Here is a 20161-nt window from a genome sequence, read left to right as displayed (position 1 = left end):
GTCGTCAGTTCTGCACATCAAAGAAATTTCCTTCCACATTTCCAGTGATTTCTGAATGTCTCTTGGATATTCACATAGGTTTAAAAGCTTTCTATGATGTTGTACAAAAAAAAAACACGAAGTATTTTTTAATTTAAAAATAAACTGAATTTTTCCTGCATGTAAATACCATGTAAAAGGAGAAGTGAAATGTCTGTCTTTCAGTTAGGACAATACAAAGACTTGGTCAGCATTTCAGAAGAGCCTGTCTTGACAGCCATGCAGTGATGTCTGAGGCATTAAAACAGTGGGCTGAATTCTGCTTTCACAAGGATTCTGCAGAAGGGGTGAGCACCCCACAGTTATGCCTTCCAGTTTAACCGAACTTGAGCATCTGTCTATTAAAACACACATCAATTTATTGCAAACAGTTTCTTTCACTTTTTCAGATTTATAATTAGAGTATTAAATGGAATATTTTGGTTCCCTATGAATTTCATTCCAGAATAGTAAAGAGGATATTACAGAATATTTGTTACAAAAAAGAAGTTCAAGCTCTAATTGGGTTAGTAACTCCACTGCATTGTTGTATATGCTTTCCAAAGATTGGTAGGATTTAAGTAATCGGAAGTTTGCACTCAAATTCACACCCTGTGTCTGAGATCATGCAAGATTTTCCTTTTGTTCATTGCTAAGCCACACCTAGAAACTATGTCCCTTGATTCAACACATATACACTGGGTGCCTACCCCCCAAAAAAGAGCATGTAGCAACTACCTCTAACATAGGTATTAAGTGAGAAAACAGAATCTCCCAGAAGTCAGAAACAACTTTGGTACAACTTCTTAGAGGGAAATTATATTTTCAAGAAAGCATTTTCAGGGACTTCCCTGGTGGTCCAGTGGCTGAGACTCCACGCTCCGAATCCAGGAAGCCAGGCTCAATCCCTGGTCAGGGAACTAGATACCACATGTCGCAACTAAGACCCAGCAGAGCCAAATAAATAAACACATTTTAAAAAAAGAAAAGAAAAACATTTTCAGAAGGAAAACTTATTGAAGTCTGCACAGTGGGGAGAACATGCTATGCAGACCCCAGAGCTCTGACTCTGCTCCCTGATTCCCAGGGAAGGAGGGTCTAGAAAGAGTGGGGGAGGAATGTGAAAATGAAGCCATAGCCTGTACCTCAGAGGATCTCACTGCTGAGGAAAGAGAGAGCCAGATACACAGACAGCTCCAAAATATATGCAAAGTACTCTATGGAAGGTGTGGAATGATTAGGGAGCACTGAGTGGGGGAGTCACCCACTTTGCCCAGAAGAGTCTGGAGAGGGAGTATTTCAGCTTTTGAAAAATGAATAGATCACCAGGTGGAGAGGAAGAAAAGTCATTCTAAGCCCACAAGTCCCATCTTGATGACTTTCTTCTCTCTTGGCCCAACCTGTGCCCACTCCCCCCAAGCTATCTCTGAAAACCACATCTTGCAACACTTCCTGCTTTTAGTTTCGTAGTTTCCTTTAAATTGGGAGCACCTGTGTTTCTTGCATTAGTCTTCTTCCTCCATCTTGGTCTCTGCTGGCAGTTTTACATAGGAAAGCTTGCCATGCTTAAATTTATCCTTAATACAAGCATGATACCAAAGCTCGATTCATTAAAGAATAGCTATGAAAAACCCAAAATTAGATGTCCATTGACAGATGAATGACTAAAAAAGTAGTAGAACATATACACAATGGAATATTGGCTAGCTATGAAAAGGAACACATTTGAGTCAATTCTAATGAAGTGAATGAACCTAGAGCCTATTATACAGAGTGAAGTAAGTTGGAAGGAGAAGGATAAATATTGTATATTAACACCATATATATGAAATCTAGATAGATGGTACTGATGATCTTATTTGCAGGGCAGCAAAGGCAATGAAGACATAAAGGATAGGCTTTTGGATATGGGTGGGTGAAGGAGAGGGTGGAATGATTTGAGAGAGTACACTGAAACAAACATATTACCATATGTAAAATAGATAGCCAGTGGGAATTCTCTGTATGATACAGGGAACCCAAATCTGGTGCTCCATGACAACCCAGAGGGGTGGGATGGGGAGGGAGACTCAAGAGAAACGGGATATATATATACCTATGGCTGAATCATGTTGATATATGGCAGAAACCACCACAGCACTGGAAAGTAATTACCCTCCAATTGAAAACAAAACTAAAAAAAAAAAAAAAAAGAAAAACCACCTCAAGGTTAGTATCATACTTAATGGTGAAATATTAAGTGCTTTCCTCCTAAGATCAGAAACAAGGCAAAGGATGTCCACTCTCACCATTCTATTCAACCTTTTATTGGTGGTCTCTGCCAAAGCAATAAGGAAAGAAAAAGAAGTAAACTTTTCATACTGGAAAAGGAAGAAATAAATTATCTTTCCTGCAGATAACATGACTGCTTATGGAAAAAAAAGCTGAAGAAACTCGGCAAAACCAGTACTGGAATTTAATAAGTTAATTTAGCAAGATAATACAGTATGTGGTCAACATTTGAGTTCCATTGTATTCTTGCAAAGTAGAAGTAATTAATTGGAAAATGAAAATTTGAAACTATTCTATTTACAATAGCATTAAAAAATGTAAACAGAAATCAATTTAATAAAAGGCAAAAGATTTCTTCATTCTAAACTACAAAACATTGCTGACAGAAATTAAAGAAGACCTAAATAAATGATAAGACATGCCATGTTCATGGATTGGTATTTAGTAATATTGTTTAGATATCAACTTTACCCAATTTAAACTTTAGTCATTAAAATACCAAGATCCCCTGGAGAAGGAAATGGCAAAGCGCTCCAGTAGTCTTCCTGGAAATCCCCATGGACAGAGGAGCCTGGCAGGCTACAGTCCATGGGGTTGCAAAGAGTTGAAGACCATTGAGCAGCTAAACAACAACAACATTAAAATATCAATTATAATATAAGGAGATTTTTTTTAAAGAAATGAGTTGATTTTTAAAATATACTTGCAAAATAAAAAGCTCTAGAAGAGTCAAAACAAACTTGAAAAAGAAGAACAAAGTTGGGGAACTCAGACTGCCTGATCTGAAGACCTACTATGGAGGCTATAGTAATCAGACTTAAACACAAACTTAACCAAGTTTAACTGTTCCAATTATCTATCACCACATAACAGATCACCCTAAAACAGTAGCTTAAAACAACAGCAATCATTGATTTTGTACATGGTTGACTGGGCTCAGCTGACCTTTTCTCACTCAGGGGCTCTCTGAATGAAGATATAGTGGCTGATGGCTGGGGCTAGAGTCATTTCCAAGGCCACTGCACTCACAAGTCTGGTGCCCAGACTAGGACCATGCAACACCTGGCGCTCCTCAAGCTTCTCTCATAGTGGTCTTTCCACATGGTGGACTCAGGATCAGACTTCCTACAGGGCAGCTGAAGAGTCTACAGTGAATGTCCAGAGAACCAGGTGGAAGCAGCAGGAATTTAATAATCTAGACTTAGAAGTTACTCAGAGTTACCTACTCCACCTTCTATCCATTAGAAGTCAGGATAGCCAGGCTGCATTCATGAGGAGAGGAATTAAGACTCCATACCTTGATAAAAGAAGTGCCCCCCAAAAAAACTTGCAGACATGTTTTAAAACCACCACATAAACCAAATAAGGGCCTGAAATAAAAATCACTCCTGGCCTAAAGTATGGTAGAAATAAATATGGTAGAAATAAGAAAGCATCTGAGAAAATGATGAGAAACACCATCTGCGACTATTTGAGCTTCCTCAAGCTCCTGATGAGCTTCATCAGCAATGACAGGCAGGTAGAAGACAAGAACCAGGGTGAGAGAGGGACCTGTCCCCACCTCATACAAAGTGTGGCCTTACTCAACTACACGAGGTCCTCACCTTTCTCGGACCTGCTCCCTCTCATCCCTGGGCCTCTCCGACATGCTGCTCCACTGACTAGCGTGCCCTTCCTCTTCCCTGTGGCTACCTCTGACTTGTTCTTCGGGTTCACTTTGGGCTTTCACCCCTCCAGGAAGCCTTCCCTGACCCCCAAGCCTGGGTCAAGGCCCCTGCTGTGGAGTGCCTTCACTTCTTGTACTTGGCCTGTTTTCAAGGTTCACTAGTGTCTTGTTGCTACTTATTCACTTGTTGATACCTCTACTAGAGGTGAAGTTGCCTGAGGGCAGAAGGTTGATGAACGACTTCCATGAGGGTATGAATTTTCCTGAGCTACAACAGGACTCAAAGCCACAAGCAAGTGGCTGCTTTGTCCCAAGATAGCGTGCACCACCTCCTCCCACATGCAGACTAGAGCCGCGCAGAGCAGGTCTGACGAGTGATTAGCTCCGCTGTGTGAATAGCCGACAATGCAATCTGCTCAACCGTGGCCTCCCCTCCAGCCTCCCCAAATCAGCAACTCCCCTTCCCAGCTCCTCTCTGAGAGTAGATCGACCTGCTTCCCACTAAAACCATAGACGCGATAATAGGAGGAAAAAAATAGGGTTGAGGGCAGGACAATTGGTGGCAACGAGATGAACACAGACTAATGATGCGGGCCTCGCCCTGGCCACCCCAGCCTGGGCTGGCGAAGGTTCATAGTTGATACCCATTAAAGAGCTTAATGAAATAATTATAATTCACACCCCAGAGTATCAAAGAATCAATACTGGGGAACTTTGGGCCACTCTAGGGGTGGCATCCCACCGGCTTCACAGTTCAGCACAGCGGGTAGAGCTGGTGGAAGTAAATGCAGTTGACACGGAAGTTGCATTAAAAGACGGCAATAATAGATTAAAAGCTGCCGGGATCCTGGCGACTGACCGTCAATATCCTTTATCCCCTACCTCGCCCCAATTCTGCCCCCTCCAAGCACTATTAGTCCAAATCGATGGGCTGTCAATTGACATCACCAGCTCCAGCATTAATGCGAGCTCACAAAAGAAGCCCAGCCCTGTATTATCACTCCTCTCGCTTCCAAATTACCACATAATGCAGGCCACGGGCAGCTTGTGACATGTTAACACTATACACGATTTGTTGGGATTGGACTAAATATTTCATGGCTAAAGATTTCATCAGAGACTTGATGACAGAAATAAACTGCTGCCCACGGGGAAATCACTGGAAATAATAGAATTAGGCGTTGTTGGAAAATCCAGAGGGACCAAGGGCTGGTAAAAGGATACAAGGGAACACTGGCCACAGCTGGTGGCCTGCGGTGGGCCTGCTTCTGAGAAAGAGACTGCAAAGAAAGGCCTTTTTGTTGGTCCCCCATAAGAACAGGTATTCAGATTTCAGCTGGTTTACTTTCTACTCTTGCGCAAAAGCTGGGGAGGGGATTCCTCTTCTGTGATGACCAGGAATGTGATTGTCATGGGGTGAATTGTGTCCCCTTCACCCCAACTAAAAAAATAAGAAGTCCTAATCCCCGTCTCAGAATGTGACCTCGTTTGGAAATAGTCACTACAGAGGTAATTGGTTAAAATGAGGCCACTATGGTGGGTCCTAACCCAGTATGACTGTTGTCCTTATTTTTTTTTTAAAAAAAGGGAATTTGAACACAGAAACAGACATGCACAGAGGGAAAAAGATGTGAAGACATACAGGGAGAAGACAGTCATGTGACTGGACTGATGCATCTTTAAGCCCAAGGATGCAGGCAGTCATCAAAAGCCAGAAGGGAGGAGCCGGACCACTCCCTCCCTGAGTACTCGAGAGCATGGCACTGCCAAACCTTGATTTCTGACTGCTAGCCTCCAGAACTGTGACCATACATTTCTGTTAAGTTTTTGTACTTTGTAGGGTTTTGGGGGGCAGGGAAGTAGGATTTATTGCTAGGCATGCATGAGTAAGGAGGGGACACCTCAAGGCTCTCATGAGTACAGGGCCTGCCATTTTGTCCAGAGAACCATGACTGGGGATGTTTTTAACCCCCAGCCACAGGGGAAGAACCACTCTTCTGCCACCATGTTTTCAAATTTATCTGCATTAAACTTTGAAGATCCCCACTTCTGGGGATCTTCTGGCATCCAGGGAACTTGAACTCGGCCCTGCGGAGGGCCTCAATCACATGCTTCTTGTTCTGCAGCTTGGTGCAGATGGACATTGTGCCTTGGCCAACGTGGACCCTGACCACTGTGCCCTGGGGCTTTCCAGAGGCACCACACACACCTGTCTGGAGCCTGTCAGTTCCACCATAGGACACCACCTTGTTGAGGATGATGTGGAACGGTGGAGCTGCACTTGGATGTGAAAGCCACCTTTGCCACAGCTTCTCACCACTTTTTGTACTTGTTGGCACAAATACGGGAAGCCTCCAGGGCTTCGGAAAAGAGCTGCTCATACTCATCTGACCCCATGTGGCCACAGACGGGGGAACTCTTCCAGTTTTGCCTTCTTCCGCACCACGTCCAAGATGCACATCCCAGCATCAGGGACACCTTGGCGGAAGTGAGACTTTGGGTACGGCTTGCTCTTACAATACCGGTAACACTGGGCGGAGCAGTGGCCAATGGTGACACCAGGATCTTCAGCAGTGTGCCAAAGGGAGAGTTACAGATTTTTGATGTGGACCAGTTTTAAAGTCTTTATTTGTTACAGTATTGCTTCTGTTTTATGTTTTTGTTTTTTGGCCATGAGGCATGTGGGATCTTAGCTCCCGACCAGGGATCAAATCACCACACACCTTGCATTAGAAGGTGAAGTGGTAACCACTGGACCACCAGGGACGTCCCCTAAGTTTTTGGTACTTTGTTATGGCAGCCTTAGGAAATGTTAATATTATCTAACTAATAGTTAATAATACTAGCTCTTCTAACACTTACTCTATGAGTCAGGCACAGAGCTAAACACTCTACATACACTGGCTCATTTAATCCTCATAACAAGCCTAATGGTTGATGACTGTAATTCCCATTTCATAGGTAAAGATACTCAGTTTCAGAATAATTTGCCTAAGGTCACAAACCCAGTAAACAGCAGAGCAGGTCCCAGACAGACACATAAGAAACACTAAATCAACAACAAGATTTTTGGTGAATATTTGCAGTGTCTCTCAAGTGGTTACTTGCCTGCAGCTTGCTTTCTTTCAGCCCACCAACCTGTTTCAACTCCTGGGTTTGGAATCTGTATCTGCTTGGTTTGAGAGGCCACAATGTCTCCAAGGGAAGTGTAGGCATTAGAAAACAACAGCACAGGACTTCCCTGGTGGTCCAGGTCCAGCAGTCAAGATTCTGCACTTCTGCTGTAGGGGGCATGGGTTTGATCCCTGGTCAGGGAACCAAGATCCTGCATGCCGCACAGTGTGGCCCAAAAAATAAAACAGCACAGGGCACTGGAGAAATGGGAGAGTATGGCGAAAGGGTCTAAACTATCAGTCACAAGATAAGTAAGTTCGAGGATCTAATGTACAGCCCCATGATTTTATTTAACAATATATGTACTGAATACTTAGAAATTGCTGAGAGTAAATTTTTTTTAATTGGAGTATAACTGCTTTACAGTACTGTTAGTTTATACAGTAGTTTATACAGTACTGTACACTGTATAGTTTATACAGTACTGTTATAACATTAGTTATAATGAAGTGAATCAGCTCTATATATACCTACATCCCCTCCCTCTGGAGCCTCCCTGCTAGGTCACCACAGAGCACCGAACTGAGCTCCCTGTGCTATATAGAAGCTTTCCATTCTACACATGGTAATATACACACATTCCAATCCCAAAGAAAGGCAATGCCACAGAATGCTCAAGCTACCACACAATTGCACTCATCTCACACGCTAGCAAAGTAATGCTCAAAATTCTCCAAACCAGGCTTCAACAGTATGTGAACCATGAACTTCCAGATGTTCAAGCCGGATTTAGAAAAAGCAGAGGAACCAGAGATCAAATTGCCAACATCCGTTGGATCATCGAAAAAGCAAGAGAGTTTCAAAAAACACCTACTTCTGCTTTATTGACTACGCCAAAGCCTTTGACTGTGTGGATCACAACAAACTATGGAAAATTCTTCAAGAGATAGGAATACCAGACCACCTGACCTGCCTCTTGAGTAACCTGTACGCAGGTCAGGAAGCAACAGTTCGAACTGGACACGGAACAGACTGGTTCCAAATTGGGAAAGGAGTACGTCAAGGCTGTATATTGTCACTCTGCTTATTTAACTTATACGCAGAGTACATCATGAGAAACGCTGGGCTGGATGAAGCACAAGCTGGCATCAAGATTGCCAGGAGAAATATCAATAACCTCAGATATGCAGATGACATTACCCTTATGGCAGAAAGCGAAGAACTAACCAGCCTCTTGATGAAAGTGAGAGAGTGAAAAAGTTGGCTTAAAACTCAAACATTCAGCAAACTAAGATCATGGCATCTGATCCCATCACTTCAAGGTAAATAGATGGGGAAACAATGGAAACAGTGACAGACTTTCTTTTTGGGGGCTCCAAAATCACTGCAGACGGTGACTGCAGCCATGAAATTAAAAGATGCTTAAAAAAAAATTGAAAAAAAAAAGATGCTTGCTCTTTGGAAGAAAAGCTATGACCAACCTAGATAGCACATTAAAAAGCAGAGACATTAGTTTGCCAACAAAGGTCCATCAAGTCAAAGTTATGGTTTTTCCAGTAGTCATGTACGGATGTGAGAGTTAGACTATAAAGAAAGTTGAGCGCTGAAGAATTGATGCTTCTGAACTGTGGTGTTGTAGAAGATTCTTGAGACTGCAAGAAGATCCAACCAGTTCATCCTAAAGGAGATCAGTCCTGAATATTCATTGGAAGGACTGATGCTGAAGCTGAAACTCCAATACTTTGGCCACCTGATTCGAAGAACTGACTCATTGGAAAAGACCCTCATGCTGAGAAAGATTGAAGACAGGAGAAGGGGATGACAGAGGATGAGATGGCTGGATGGCATCACCGACTCGATGGACATGAGTTTGAGTAGACTCCGGGAGTTGGCCATGGACAGGGAGGCCTGGCATGCTGCAGTCCATGGGGTTGCACAGAGTCGGACACGACTGAGCGACTGAACTGTGTGTGTATACATCAGTGTTACTCTCTCAATTTATCTTACTCTACCTTTCCCCACAACCCATGTCCACATGTCCATTCAAGAGAGTAAATCTTAAATGTTCTCAACATAAACAAAAAGGAAATGGCAATTATGTAAAGTGATGGAGGTGCTAACTAACCTTACCGTGGTAACAATTCACAATATGAGTATCAAACCAACACGTTGTACCCCTTAAACTGACACAATATTATATGACAATTATGTCAGTAAAGCTGGGGATAAAAAGGAAAACCAATGCACAGCCAACATTACTTGGTTCCTTGAGAATAAAAATCTTATATTCACATACGTCCTCTTTCTCCCTTCCTCCCTCTCTCCCCTCACTTTGTGGAAGCCAGCTCTGCAACTTCTTTTCCAACCCCTCCCAAATTTGTAAGTGCTTTGTTGAAATACTACTTGTACCGCACAATTCATTAATTTCTCTATTTAAAGTGTGCAATTCAGTATTTTAACATATTCACAGAATTATACAACTATTGCCACAACTAATTATAATGATCTCATCATCCCAAAACAAAACCCCATACCTGTCTGCAGTAACTCTGCATCTCTCCCCAACTGTCCTTTCCCCCAGCGTTATGAAACCACCTATTTCTACTTTCTATCTCAAAAGATTTGCCTATTCTGGACATTTCATATCATCAAGGATCATCTATGTTAGAGCATGTATCAATACTTCATTCCTTCTTATAGCTGAGGAACTATTCCATTGTGTGGACATACTGTTTTATTTATCCATTCATTAGTTGATGGACATTTGGGTTATGGTCTTTTTTGAGGTATTGTAATACTGTGTGTGTTTAAGTGCTTGTGTGGATGTATATTTTCATTTCTCTTGGGTACATAACTGGTAGAATGCCTGGGTCATATGCTAATTGATTCTAACTTTTGAGGAACTGCCAGACTGTTTTCCAAATGGGTTGCTGCATTTTACATTCATATCAGGCAGTGTATAAGGGTTCCAGTTCCTGTACATCCTTGCCAAATGTTCCTGTCCAGACATCCTAGTGAATACAAACTTCTCACTGAGGTTTTGATTTCCATTTCTCTGATCGCTAATGATATTGAGCATCTTTCCCTGTGCTTATTAGTTATTTGTGTATCTTCTTTGGAGACATACCCATTTAGATCAGTTGTCCCTTGTAAACACTGGTTTCTCTCTTTTGAGTTACAAGTTTTTTAGTACATTTTAGATAGCAGTACTTTATTAGGTACAATAAAACCTGCCTGTAATGCAGGAGATGCCAAAGATATGGGTTCAATTCCTGGGTTGGAAAGATCCCCTGGAGGAGGGCATGGCAACCCACTCCAGTATTCTTGCCTAGAAAATCCCATGGACAGAGGAGCCTGGGGCTACGGCCCACAGGTCACAGTTAGACATGACGGAAGCAACTGAGCACATCCACAAGTATTTTCCCCAATTCTCTGGGTTGCCTTTCTTCATTTTATTGATGGTGTCATTTTAAGCACATTTTTAGTTTTTATGAAGTCCAACATATCTGTTTTCTTTTGTTGCTTGTTGTTTTGTGTCTAATCCAAGGTCAAGAAGATCCACAGTCTTCTCCTTAGGGCCCTTGGGTTGGCTACATCCTATGAACTATGGCTCAGCTTATTAGGACAGGTCTCAGTCTTCCTGGCAAGCCCTGACTGTCCTCATGCTGCTCAGCACTCACTCCCCATATCACCCAGATCTCAGAAGCAATCTAAAGAGAGCAAGCGGTCCCTTCCTTAGGACAAAGATCGACAACTCTGTTACTGCCAAGTCTCCTTTGGCTAGAGCTCTTCCAGGCTTGATTGTTTCCTCACCTCATGCAGCCCTAATTTGGCTCCCCAGCTCTGCAATAAGCAACTGTAGCAAAGATCTGTAGGGAGTCTGAACCCAGCCAGCCTCTCACCACTCCAAGAGCCATGACCAAACCATCATAAAGCCCACAGAGAACATATTCTACCACTCACCTCTTGGGTACCTGCCCCACCCCTTCTCATTTGCTATTACATGCCTATACAATGTGCCAGACATTATACGGGAGTGTGTGGATATTCTTACATTCATTCATGAGCTTGAGTTTAGTGAGGAATTCAAACATTTCATACAGGTATTGAGAGTCTAAGGAGTCAGAGTCAAGGGTGATGAGGGAAATAACATTAACACTTTAAACTTGGAAAAATGGACCATGAAAGGATCAGGAAAGACTATTTTCTCTTCCCACGGAGACTCCCCTTTTTTCCCTTCATCCCTGCACATTTCAAAGCTCTGTATCTGACCCACCTGTCTCAAGTTACCCTAAAATCTCTACTTTAACCCATACATCCCATCAGGGCACCTGTTCAACTTACTCAGCTGGGAATGCTTTGCCTGGAACGTGAATGTGAACATTTGAGGCTGACTTCCTTCCTCAGCATTTACTGTGCTTCCAGTTAGGCAACTTGTGAAACCAACAAAAAGCACAAACCTAAGTAAAAATGTTCCAGCAGCCTCCCTCAGCTGTCATTTTCTAAATTGCTTACTGCCATCTAGTGGATAAAGATGTCCTTACAGCCATACATAGACTACTGAAAGGAAAACCCTCAACCTTTCCAGTCTGTCCCACAAATCACTCCATTCCACCTGGTTGTTGTTCAGTTGCCTAGTCGTGTCCGACCCTGAAACCCCGTGGACTGCAGCACGCCAGGACTCCCTCTCCCTCACCAACTCCATTCCATCTTATTAGAACGGAAAAGGCTATTTTTTCTATGAAGGTATATTGTACAGTAATACTGTTCAATCAAATACCCAGTATTGTTGGAGCAAAGCATTGTTTGCAGGCATCATTTTCTTTATAGTACACTTTAAGTACACAAAGACTGCAGTAGTATTTTGGGGAGTAAATGTATGGCTGTGGCTTTTAAAGACAAAAATTATTTCTTAGTAGTTTATAAGTACAATTACCGTTACTCAACTAGAGTAATAAAAATACATTTCTAAAAAAAAAAAAAATACATTTCTAAACACAACCATAACATTGTTAAGTGTTAGTGAGTCCAGCTGCTAAGAGCGTGTAACTCTTAAAAGTGGACATGGAGATTGAGGGACCCTGAACTTTTTGCTCTGTTCCCAAGTCAATGGCACCCTGTGCAAAATTTAAAAGCCAGGCATCCAGAGGCATGACTCTTTATAACCACATTACAACAATCCACACAGAAGTAAAGGTGCTTTGGTCATCCTGTAGACTTATACATGCACAGCCGGACGACCCAACAGTCGTTCTACGGTTGTTAAAAGATAATCAAATAAGGCAAGATTAAATGGAAACCACTTAGCTTCATCTAAACTGAATGGAAAAAATGCTGTTCTTATGGCTACCTTCTCCACATCTTTTCCTAAGCTGTAATAAACAACCTAATTTACACACATTGCTAGTGTCTTCCCACAATAAGGATGCCACCTTGTAAATGTCTTCATCTTGTGCATGGCAGTCTCTGCTGCTACTCTAGACGCTTGTAAGGCTGAAACACACCTTTACCAGCTTCTGCATCTACTGCTCTCAGGGCTTTGCCCACAACAAGAAATTAAAAAACACTAACACAAAGTGAAAGACAAAAATTGACTTCAATCATTGGGTTTCTCAAAACCTCAAATTACTTCAACTTCCTGCAAAAGTGTCCACGTTTGAACACCAAAGACTGGGGCGAGGTGGGAAACACCTAACAGGGAACTTTTTAAGTATCTGATGAATATTGGAACCAAAATCATTAAGTGCATGCCAAATCTATTCAGTGGTATCTGACTCTTTGCAACCCTACAGACTGTAGCCAGCCTGTCAGCTTCTCCAGGCAAGAATACTGGAGTGGGTTGCCCCGCCTTCATCCAGACCTTCCTGACCCAAGATCAAACCTGCATCTCTCCATCTGCACTGGCAGGCAGATTACCACTAGTCCCACCTGGGTACATAACTCCAACTTTTCTCAGATTACAAACTCCCTTGCTTTTAAAAAAAAAGAAAAAATTTCTCAGTAAACGTGAAGTCCAGCTCTACATTAAGATGAGCCAGTGCCGACACACTGGCATGCAAGAACAGAGTTCTAGAATAAAGTCTACCCAATACTTAAATATGCCTGACTGGCTCTCTTCACCCAGTGTAATTCAAGTTTACTCAACCTCTTTTCTCGAGTCCTCATATGCATTCTTTTCAGACTAAATACAGAAAAACCAGTATAACTAGCAAATAGGTAATCCCTGCTGCTGCTACTGCTAAATCGCTTCAGTCGGGGCCGACTCTGTGCGACCCCATAGACGGCAGCCCACCAGGCTCCCTAGTCCCTGGGATTCTCCAGGCAAGAACACTGGAGTGGGTTGCCATTTCCTTAGCTAATACATTAAAGTGAAAGTGAAGTCGCTCAGTCGTGTCCGACTCTTAGCGACCCCATGGACCACAGCCTACCAGGCTCCTCTGTCCATGGGATTTTCCAGGCAAGAGTACTGAATTGGGTTGCCATTGCCTTCTCCGAGGTAACCCCTAGCTTCTGCCAAACCCTATTATACAAGCCCTGCAATGCATCATTTCCTCCATCTGTGTAATGGAAATAGTGCATTTTACTTGTCTCATTGAAAACATGCATTCTGTTCAACTTGTAGTAATAGCTACCACTGATAACCTTTGATCGGGCTAGGTCTTGTACTTCACTATCACATTTCATCTCCAATTTTCTCACCAAGATTACAAACAAAACTATTGAGTGGTCTCAAAAAAAAAAAAAAAAAAACCAACAACCAAAAATCCAAAACTGCCCCATGGGGTTTGCACCAAACCCAGGTCACCTTCATGAACTGGTGAAAAAATGACTTCCACTGATGGCTCAAAACTTCCTGGAGTAATGTCAAACATTAACACCTAAGTCACAAAATAGCCAATGTGATATGCACTACTGTTTTCACTAAATTCTTTTCTTACTAAACTTCAACTGTTTTACCAATGACAGCCTCCCGGCTATACCCACTAACCCGAAAATATCTTTCCTTAATGCAGAAACATTCTTTTGAACTCCAAACTATGTTAGTTGGGTCACTCAAAAACCAAGAACTACACAAGCTAGAGACCTGAAGCAGCCTGGGGTTATTGGTCACTCTATTGTTAAGTTGCTTCAGTCATGTCCGACTGTGTGACCCCATAGATAGCAACCCACCAGGGCCCCCGGTCCCTGGGATTCTCCAGGCAAGAAGACTGGAGTGGGTTGCCATTTCCTTCTCGAATGTGAAAAATCAAAGTGAAGTCACTCAGTTGTGACCGACTCAGTGACCTCACGGACTGCAGCCTGCCAGGCTCTTCCGTCCATGGGATTTTCCAGTACTCAAGAGAGTACTGGAGTGGGGTCCCATTGGTCACTTTGAGCTTAAAGTGATTTGGACCACCATCCCTGGCCTAGTTTTTCCTAAATGACCACTAGATGGCAGACTGGTGTTAAGCAGGAATCATGAGCACATGGATGGTGCTAGTGATTACAGAACCCTGGCAGACTGGTGTTAAGCAGGAATCATGAGCACATGGATGGTGCTAGTGATTACAGAACCCACCTGCCAACACAGGAGACCTAAGAGACATGGGCTCCATCCCTGGGCAGTTAAGATACCCTAATAAGGGCACAGCAACCCACTCCAGTACTCTTGCCTGGAAAATCCCAAGGACAAAGAGAAACCTAGTGGGACATAGTCCATGGGGTTGCAAATGTGTATGTAACACCCGTATTAACTCACAATGATGACTTCACAGGATTCACAATCCCAGATGCAAGACCTTAGACCCACAGCCCAACATTCATTTGATTCTGTCAACTCAAGCTTAAGCAGCCAAGGTATACTGAGGTCTCCGTCCCCAAGAAAGCTTACCTAAAGGCAATCCAGCGTAATTAGGCTTGATAAGCATAACTGTTCAGAATCAGCTTCTGCCTCTCAAGTTCCTGAGTTAAGGCTGGCTATGATTTAAAATGAAATCAGAATTAGATGCCCAATTTCTCAAACTTGATTACATGATGGGCAAAGGCCCTCACTATGCCAACCTTAACAGCCAGCTTTACAACACCCAACTCCTAAGCCTCAAGTTGGAAAACAGAAAAGCCTCTGCCAGTAGATTAACAGGGCTTCACAGCAAGATGGTCTAGTTGCACAGATTGTGACCTGTTATCCATTTCCTTGCCCAGTTTTTGCCTCAATGTTTTCTAAACTGTTTCAGTCAACCACAAGATTTACTGAACATTTGAGCTGCCTGACACCACAAAGTATCAGTATCTACAGTTCAAACTGCATCAGTAGTAACAAACTTAGCACTGTCAGAGTAGACTATGTCAGAGTATAGTGATGGAAATGTTTATGTTTTCCTATTTTACCTTAATTCAGTCTTTAAGCATTCATTTAGGTTGAACAATATAACAATATACTGTTATAATGTTTAGCCAGAGAAATAATTCCCAAAGCCAAACACTTAGCTACCCTTGTAAGCAGAGTCAAGACAACTTTATGGTGCCAATTTTAAATACAGTTTTATTTAAGACATTGCATTTTTCCACTTACAATACAGTGCTTGTAAAGTGCAATGTTTTTCCATGTGCACACACATTCCATGTTCAAGTATCAAGAATGCCCAGTTATTTACTATATAGCAGCTCAACTTCGTAACTGCCATGGGATTTGCTACAAATTTGGGTCCTTCCATGTTTTGTGTGGAACAATGCTAGATCTATGCTAGGCTGGCCTAATCAACCTCTTCAATAGTGGGCCCAGAGGAGGCACCACCTGATGGAGGAGCTCCACCACCAGGGAAGCCCCCAGGCATTCCTCCTGGCATTCCTCCAGGCATGCCTCCTGCACTCTGGTATAGCTTGGTAATGATGGGGTTGCAGACTTTTTCCAGCTCCTTCTGCTGATGTTCAAATTCTTCCTTCTCTGCAGTCTAAAAAGAAGTAACATTCTATTACCATAAATTGTTTAAATGGAAGGTTAAGTTTGATACAATCAACCTAACACTAAACAGCATTTAGGTTACATTGGAGGTCTTGGGTCACTCAGACATCCAAGGAAGGAATTGCCAACACCTAGTGTTCTGGTGGAAACCGCGAATGTTTTGGACCATTCATCATTGTGACCTCAATTTATAAAACCAACCTAAGTTTTTCTAAAACCCTTAAGACACAAAACCCCACACCCTCAAGTTTCCAGCAATAATTACAAACCTGGTTCTTATCCAGCCAGTTGATTATTTCATTACACTTGTCAAGAATCTTCTGTTTGTCTTCATCATTAATCTTGCCCTGAAGTTTCTCATCCTCAACAGTAGCTTTCATGTTGAAGGCATAGGATTCAAGCGAATTCTTTGAAGACACCTTATCCCGCTGCTTCTCATCTTCAGCTTTGTACTTCTCTGCTTCTTGAACCATGCGTTCAATGTCTTCCTTGCTCAAGCGGCCTGCAAGATTAAGCAGTGTTTTACGCGCAATCTTTTATGCAAGAATTAACTACCCTGCAACTCCCCTTGGTGTGATCGTTTGGCTGAATACTCTTCAGGAAGCAGAAACACTTTTTGGGAAAATAAAACCCAAACTCTAACCTCTTAAAACCGGATCTCACTACACACACAATATGTAGCCCAAACTCACCCTTGTCATTAGTGATGGTAATCTTGTTCTCTTTTCCTGTGCTCTTATCCACAGCAGAGACATTGAGAATGCCATTGGCATCAATATCAAAAGTGACTTCAATCTGAGGAACACCACGTGGGGCAGGAGGTATGCCTGTGAGTTCAAACTTGCCAAGCAAGTTGTTATCCTTAGTCATGGCACGCTCACCTTCATAAACCTATAGAAATTACATTCTATATTACAGAAGAAAAAAACTCGGTTTCTCTGCCAGCTTAAATTTGGATAAGCTGGATTAGGCAAGACTGATCGCTCAGACATCCAAGGAAGGAGTTGGCCAACACAGGATTTCTGGTGGAAACTACGAATGGTTTTGGAATCCATCATCACAGCAGAACAAATCCTGCCCAATTTTATAGCAGCTCAAGTAAGCCAAACTGAGCCATCTTACCTGAATGAGCACACCAGGCTGGTTGTCAGAGTAGGTGGTGAAAGTCTGCGTCTGCTTGGTAGGAATGGTGGTATTGCGCTTGATGAGGACAGTCATGACTCCACCAGCAGTTTCAATTCCAAGGGAAAGAGGAGTGACATCCAACAGCAGCAAGTCTTGAACATTTTCAGATTTGTCTCCAGACAAAATGGCTGCCTGAACAGCTATATTAAAAAGGAAATTATTTTTTAAGGAAAACCACAGTTGAACTCATCTTATTAACAATTCTCAATCGCTCAGACATCCAAGGAAGTTTTACCATCATTAGCTAAAACTTTTGGTGGAAACTACGAATGCTTAAAAATCATTCATCACAGCGAAATTTAGCTTAGGCCTCCTAACTGCTGTTTAAAGAGATTTACCTGCACCGTACGCAACAGCCTCATCAGGGTTGATGCTCTTATTCAGTTCTTTCCCGTTGAAGAAGTCCTGGAGAAGTTTCTGAATCTTGGGGATGCGGGTTGAGCCACCAACCAAGACAATATCGTGGATCTGAGACTTGTCCAGCTTGGCATCCCGAAGGGCTTTCTCCACAGGGTCCAGGGTGCCACGGAACAAATCAGCATTCAATTCTTCAAATCGGGCACGGGTAATAGAGGTATAGAAGTCGATTCCTTCATAGAGGGAATCAATCTCAATACTGGCCTGGGTGCTGGAAGAGAGAGTGCGCTTAGCACGCTCACAAGCAGTACGGAGACGACGGACAGCCCTCTTGTTCTCACTGATATCCTTCTTGTGTTTGCGCTTGAACTCTGCAATAAAATGGTTGACCATGCGGTTGTCAAAGTCTTCTCCACCCAAGTGAGTATCTCCAGCTGTAGATTTGACCTCAAAGATTCCATCCTCAATAGTGAGGATTGACACATCAAAAGTGCCACCACCTAGATCAAAGATCAGCACATTTCTTTCTGCTCCAACCTGAAAGTTAAAATACAATTAACTTATTTTCATCTGTTTGTGATGACTTAAATCAGTTTTGACTCAGACATACATAAAACATGTATGTACCTTTTTGTCCAAGCCATAGGCAATAGCAGCAGCAGTTGGCTCATTGATGATTCGAAGTACGTTGAGACCAGCAATAGTTCCAGCATCTTTGGTAGCCTGACGCTGAGAGTCATTAAAGTAGGCAGGTACTGTGACAACAGCGTTGGTAACAGTCTAGCAAAAAAAAGATTAAAACAAGTTGGATATGCAAAGATACATCTTCACCATTCAAGTTTTACTACTCACCCTTGAGTCATCCAGAACCCCAGTCCCAAGAAACCTGGTAACCCCCACATCTTCCCGCAGCATGTGGCTCACCTTCCCAAGGTAGGCTTCTGCGATTTCCTTCATCTTTGTCAGGACCATGGATGACACCTCCTCTGGATAAAAACTCTTTGTCTCTCCCTTGTACTCTACTTGAACCTTAGGCCTGCCAGCATCATTCACAACCATGAAGGGCCAATGTTTCATATCAGACTGGACAACAGCATCATCAAATCTTCGTCCAATAAGTCGTTTGGCATCTATCAAAGATATCAAATAATGTTACCTTGACTCATTGTACATCTTTTCATTAAGAACCCATCATCCTGACTAAATGCCTGTCAAATTCATATAATTAAATGGATTCAACTTCTGAATACCCATGATACAATTAGATTTTAAAAGGATAATCAAGTTTCCTACAGGTTTTTTCTTATTCTCAAGGACTTCATGGCCGCCTCACACTTAACAGTAACAGCTTCTCAAATTACACATTGCCTAAATCCTTCAAATTCACACCACAATTAAAGCTTACCAAAAACCGTGTTGGTGGGATTCATTGCGACCTGGTTCTTTGCAGCATCACCGATCAATCGTTCGGTATCAGTGAAGGCGACATAGCTTGGGGTGGTTCGGTTCCCCTGATCATTGGCAATTATTTCCACCTTTCCGTGCTGGAAGACACCCACACAAGAATAGGTGGTGCCAAGATCAATGCCAACTGCAGGTCCCTTAGACATGGTTGCTAAAGGAGAAGAAAAAAAAACACGTGGTTAAAAAAAGCGGATTAAGCACTAAGGCATTTACCAAGTAAATGCAACCTGCTATGACCACTCTGAAAATTATACTTAGCATCTCACCCAAGAAACTGCCCTTGTCAAAAATAATCACGCGAGAGAGTCACAGCAAGCGTAAAGTGCTGCAGTAAGGTTGCCCTGCCAACCGCGGAGGCCGCCGCAGACAGAAAAACCAGCATGGAGGGTCTCTTCTGCGGCATAGCGAACACGTGGTCAAGCGCCCCGGGCTGAACCTCAGCCCTGCCCCCTACCCGTACTTAATGCCGCAAGGCCTGCAAATGTCCGCAAATGCCCTGAAGCCCCCTCCCCCATCTTGGGGGCGAGCCAACGACGACTTCCTCTTTTAAGAACACTGGGTCTTAGAACAAGGAAACCCGGAGCCGCCGACTCTAAAGACGCTGGCTCCACGCCCTATAGACGGGTGCGGCCCCTTTTTCACCGCATAGCTTCCCACGCCGCCTTCCCTCCGTGCCCCGCTCCTCCGTCCCTAATTGGAACACTGGGCTGCCGCCTCCCCTCGACAACAAAGCCCCCCAATCCAGGCAAAAGAAGGGGGTGCCACACACCCCCTGCCTGAGATGTTCAGAAAGTCCCGAGCCGCCGCAAATCCATGCAGTCTGCAGCGGCCTACATGCTCCCAACAAACCATCGAAGGAAGAAATACGTAGGCCTTACTTACTAAAAGCGTAGAGCCGGCTCTGCTGAATAAGTCAGCAACCTGGAATGCTGCCGGTGCGTCCAACGAGACCGGTTTCCGCCCGCCGCCCCGTCTCTTATACCCTGCCTCAGAACCTTCCAGAAGGGGTCCACCCCTGCCGGTGCCCATCATATCTTCCTTAGCCAATGGGGGCGCGGCCACCTCCATAAGACCCAATGACGAACCCGGCTCTACCGCTCAGGCCTCCCTCTCACGACCGCAGCCCGCCCCGCCTCGCGATGACG

At 43.3% G+C, this 20161-nt stretch overlaps 1 protein-coding gene, 2 non-coding genes and 1 pseudogene across 4 annotated transcripts; all 4 read right to left on the bottom strand.

Annotated features, from left to right (window-relative positions):
- Positions 1 to 5866: 5866 nt before the first annotated feature.
- On the bottom strand, positions 5867 to 7286 carry LOC136175944 (large ribosomal subunit protein uL16-like; annotated as a pseudogene).
- An 8277-nt stretch (positions 7287 to 15563) lies between these two features.
- On the bottom strand, positions 15564 to 20099 carry HSPA8 (heat shock protein family A (Hsp70) member 8). 2 transcript variants are annotated; one of them, XM_065946180.1, is made up of 9 exons: positions 19895 to 20099; positions 18958 to 19167; positions 18477 to 18682; positions 18180 to 18332; positions 17534 to 18089; positions 17133 to 17335; positions 16703 to 16901; positions 16280 to 16512; positions 15564 to 15999 (listed from the first exon to the last, which is right to left on the bottom strand). In XM_065946180.1, exons 1-9 carry the CDS (start codon positions 20082 to 20084, stop codon positions 15802 to 15804), a joined length of 2148 nt encoding a protein of 715 aa, XP_065802252.1. In that variant the 5' UTR covers positions 20085 to 20099; the 3' UTR covers positions 15564 to 15801. The 2 variants fall into 2 exon arrangements, with proteins under 2 accessions (XP_065802252.1, XP_065802253.1); XM_065946181.1 differs by having other exon boundaries at positions 19899 to 20038.
- LOC136176173 (small nucleolar RNA SNORD14) lies at positions 16108 to 16191 on the bottom strand. The gene has a single exon (XR_010664540.1). It is a non-coding gene; the product is annotated as a small nucleolar RNA SNORD14 (small nucleolar RNA).
- Positions 17404 to 17491, bottom strand: LOC136176172 (small nucleolar RNA SNORD14). Its single transcript, XR_010664539.1, has one exon. It is a non-coding gene; the product is annotated as a small nucleolar RNA SNORD14 (small nucleolar RNA).
- Positions 20100 to 20161: the final 62 nt, after the last annotated feature.

The sequence above is a fragment of the Muntiacus reevesi genome, chromosome 9 (assembly GCF_963930625.1).
Source record: "Muntiacus reevesi chromosome 9, mMunRee1.1, whole genome shotgun sequence".
Lineage (NCBI taxonomy): Eukaryota > Metazoa > Chordata > Mammalia > Artiodactyla > Cervidae > Muntiacus > Muntiacus reevesi.
The sequence above is the reverse complement of the archived record's forward strand: the minus strand, read 5'-3'. Positions and strand labels throughout refer to the sequence as shown.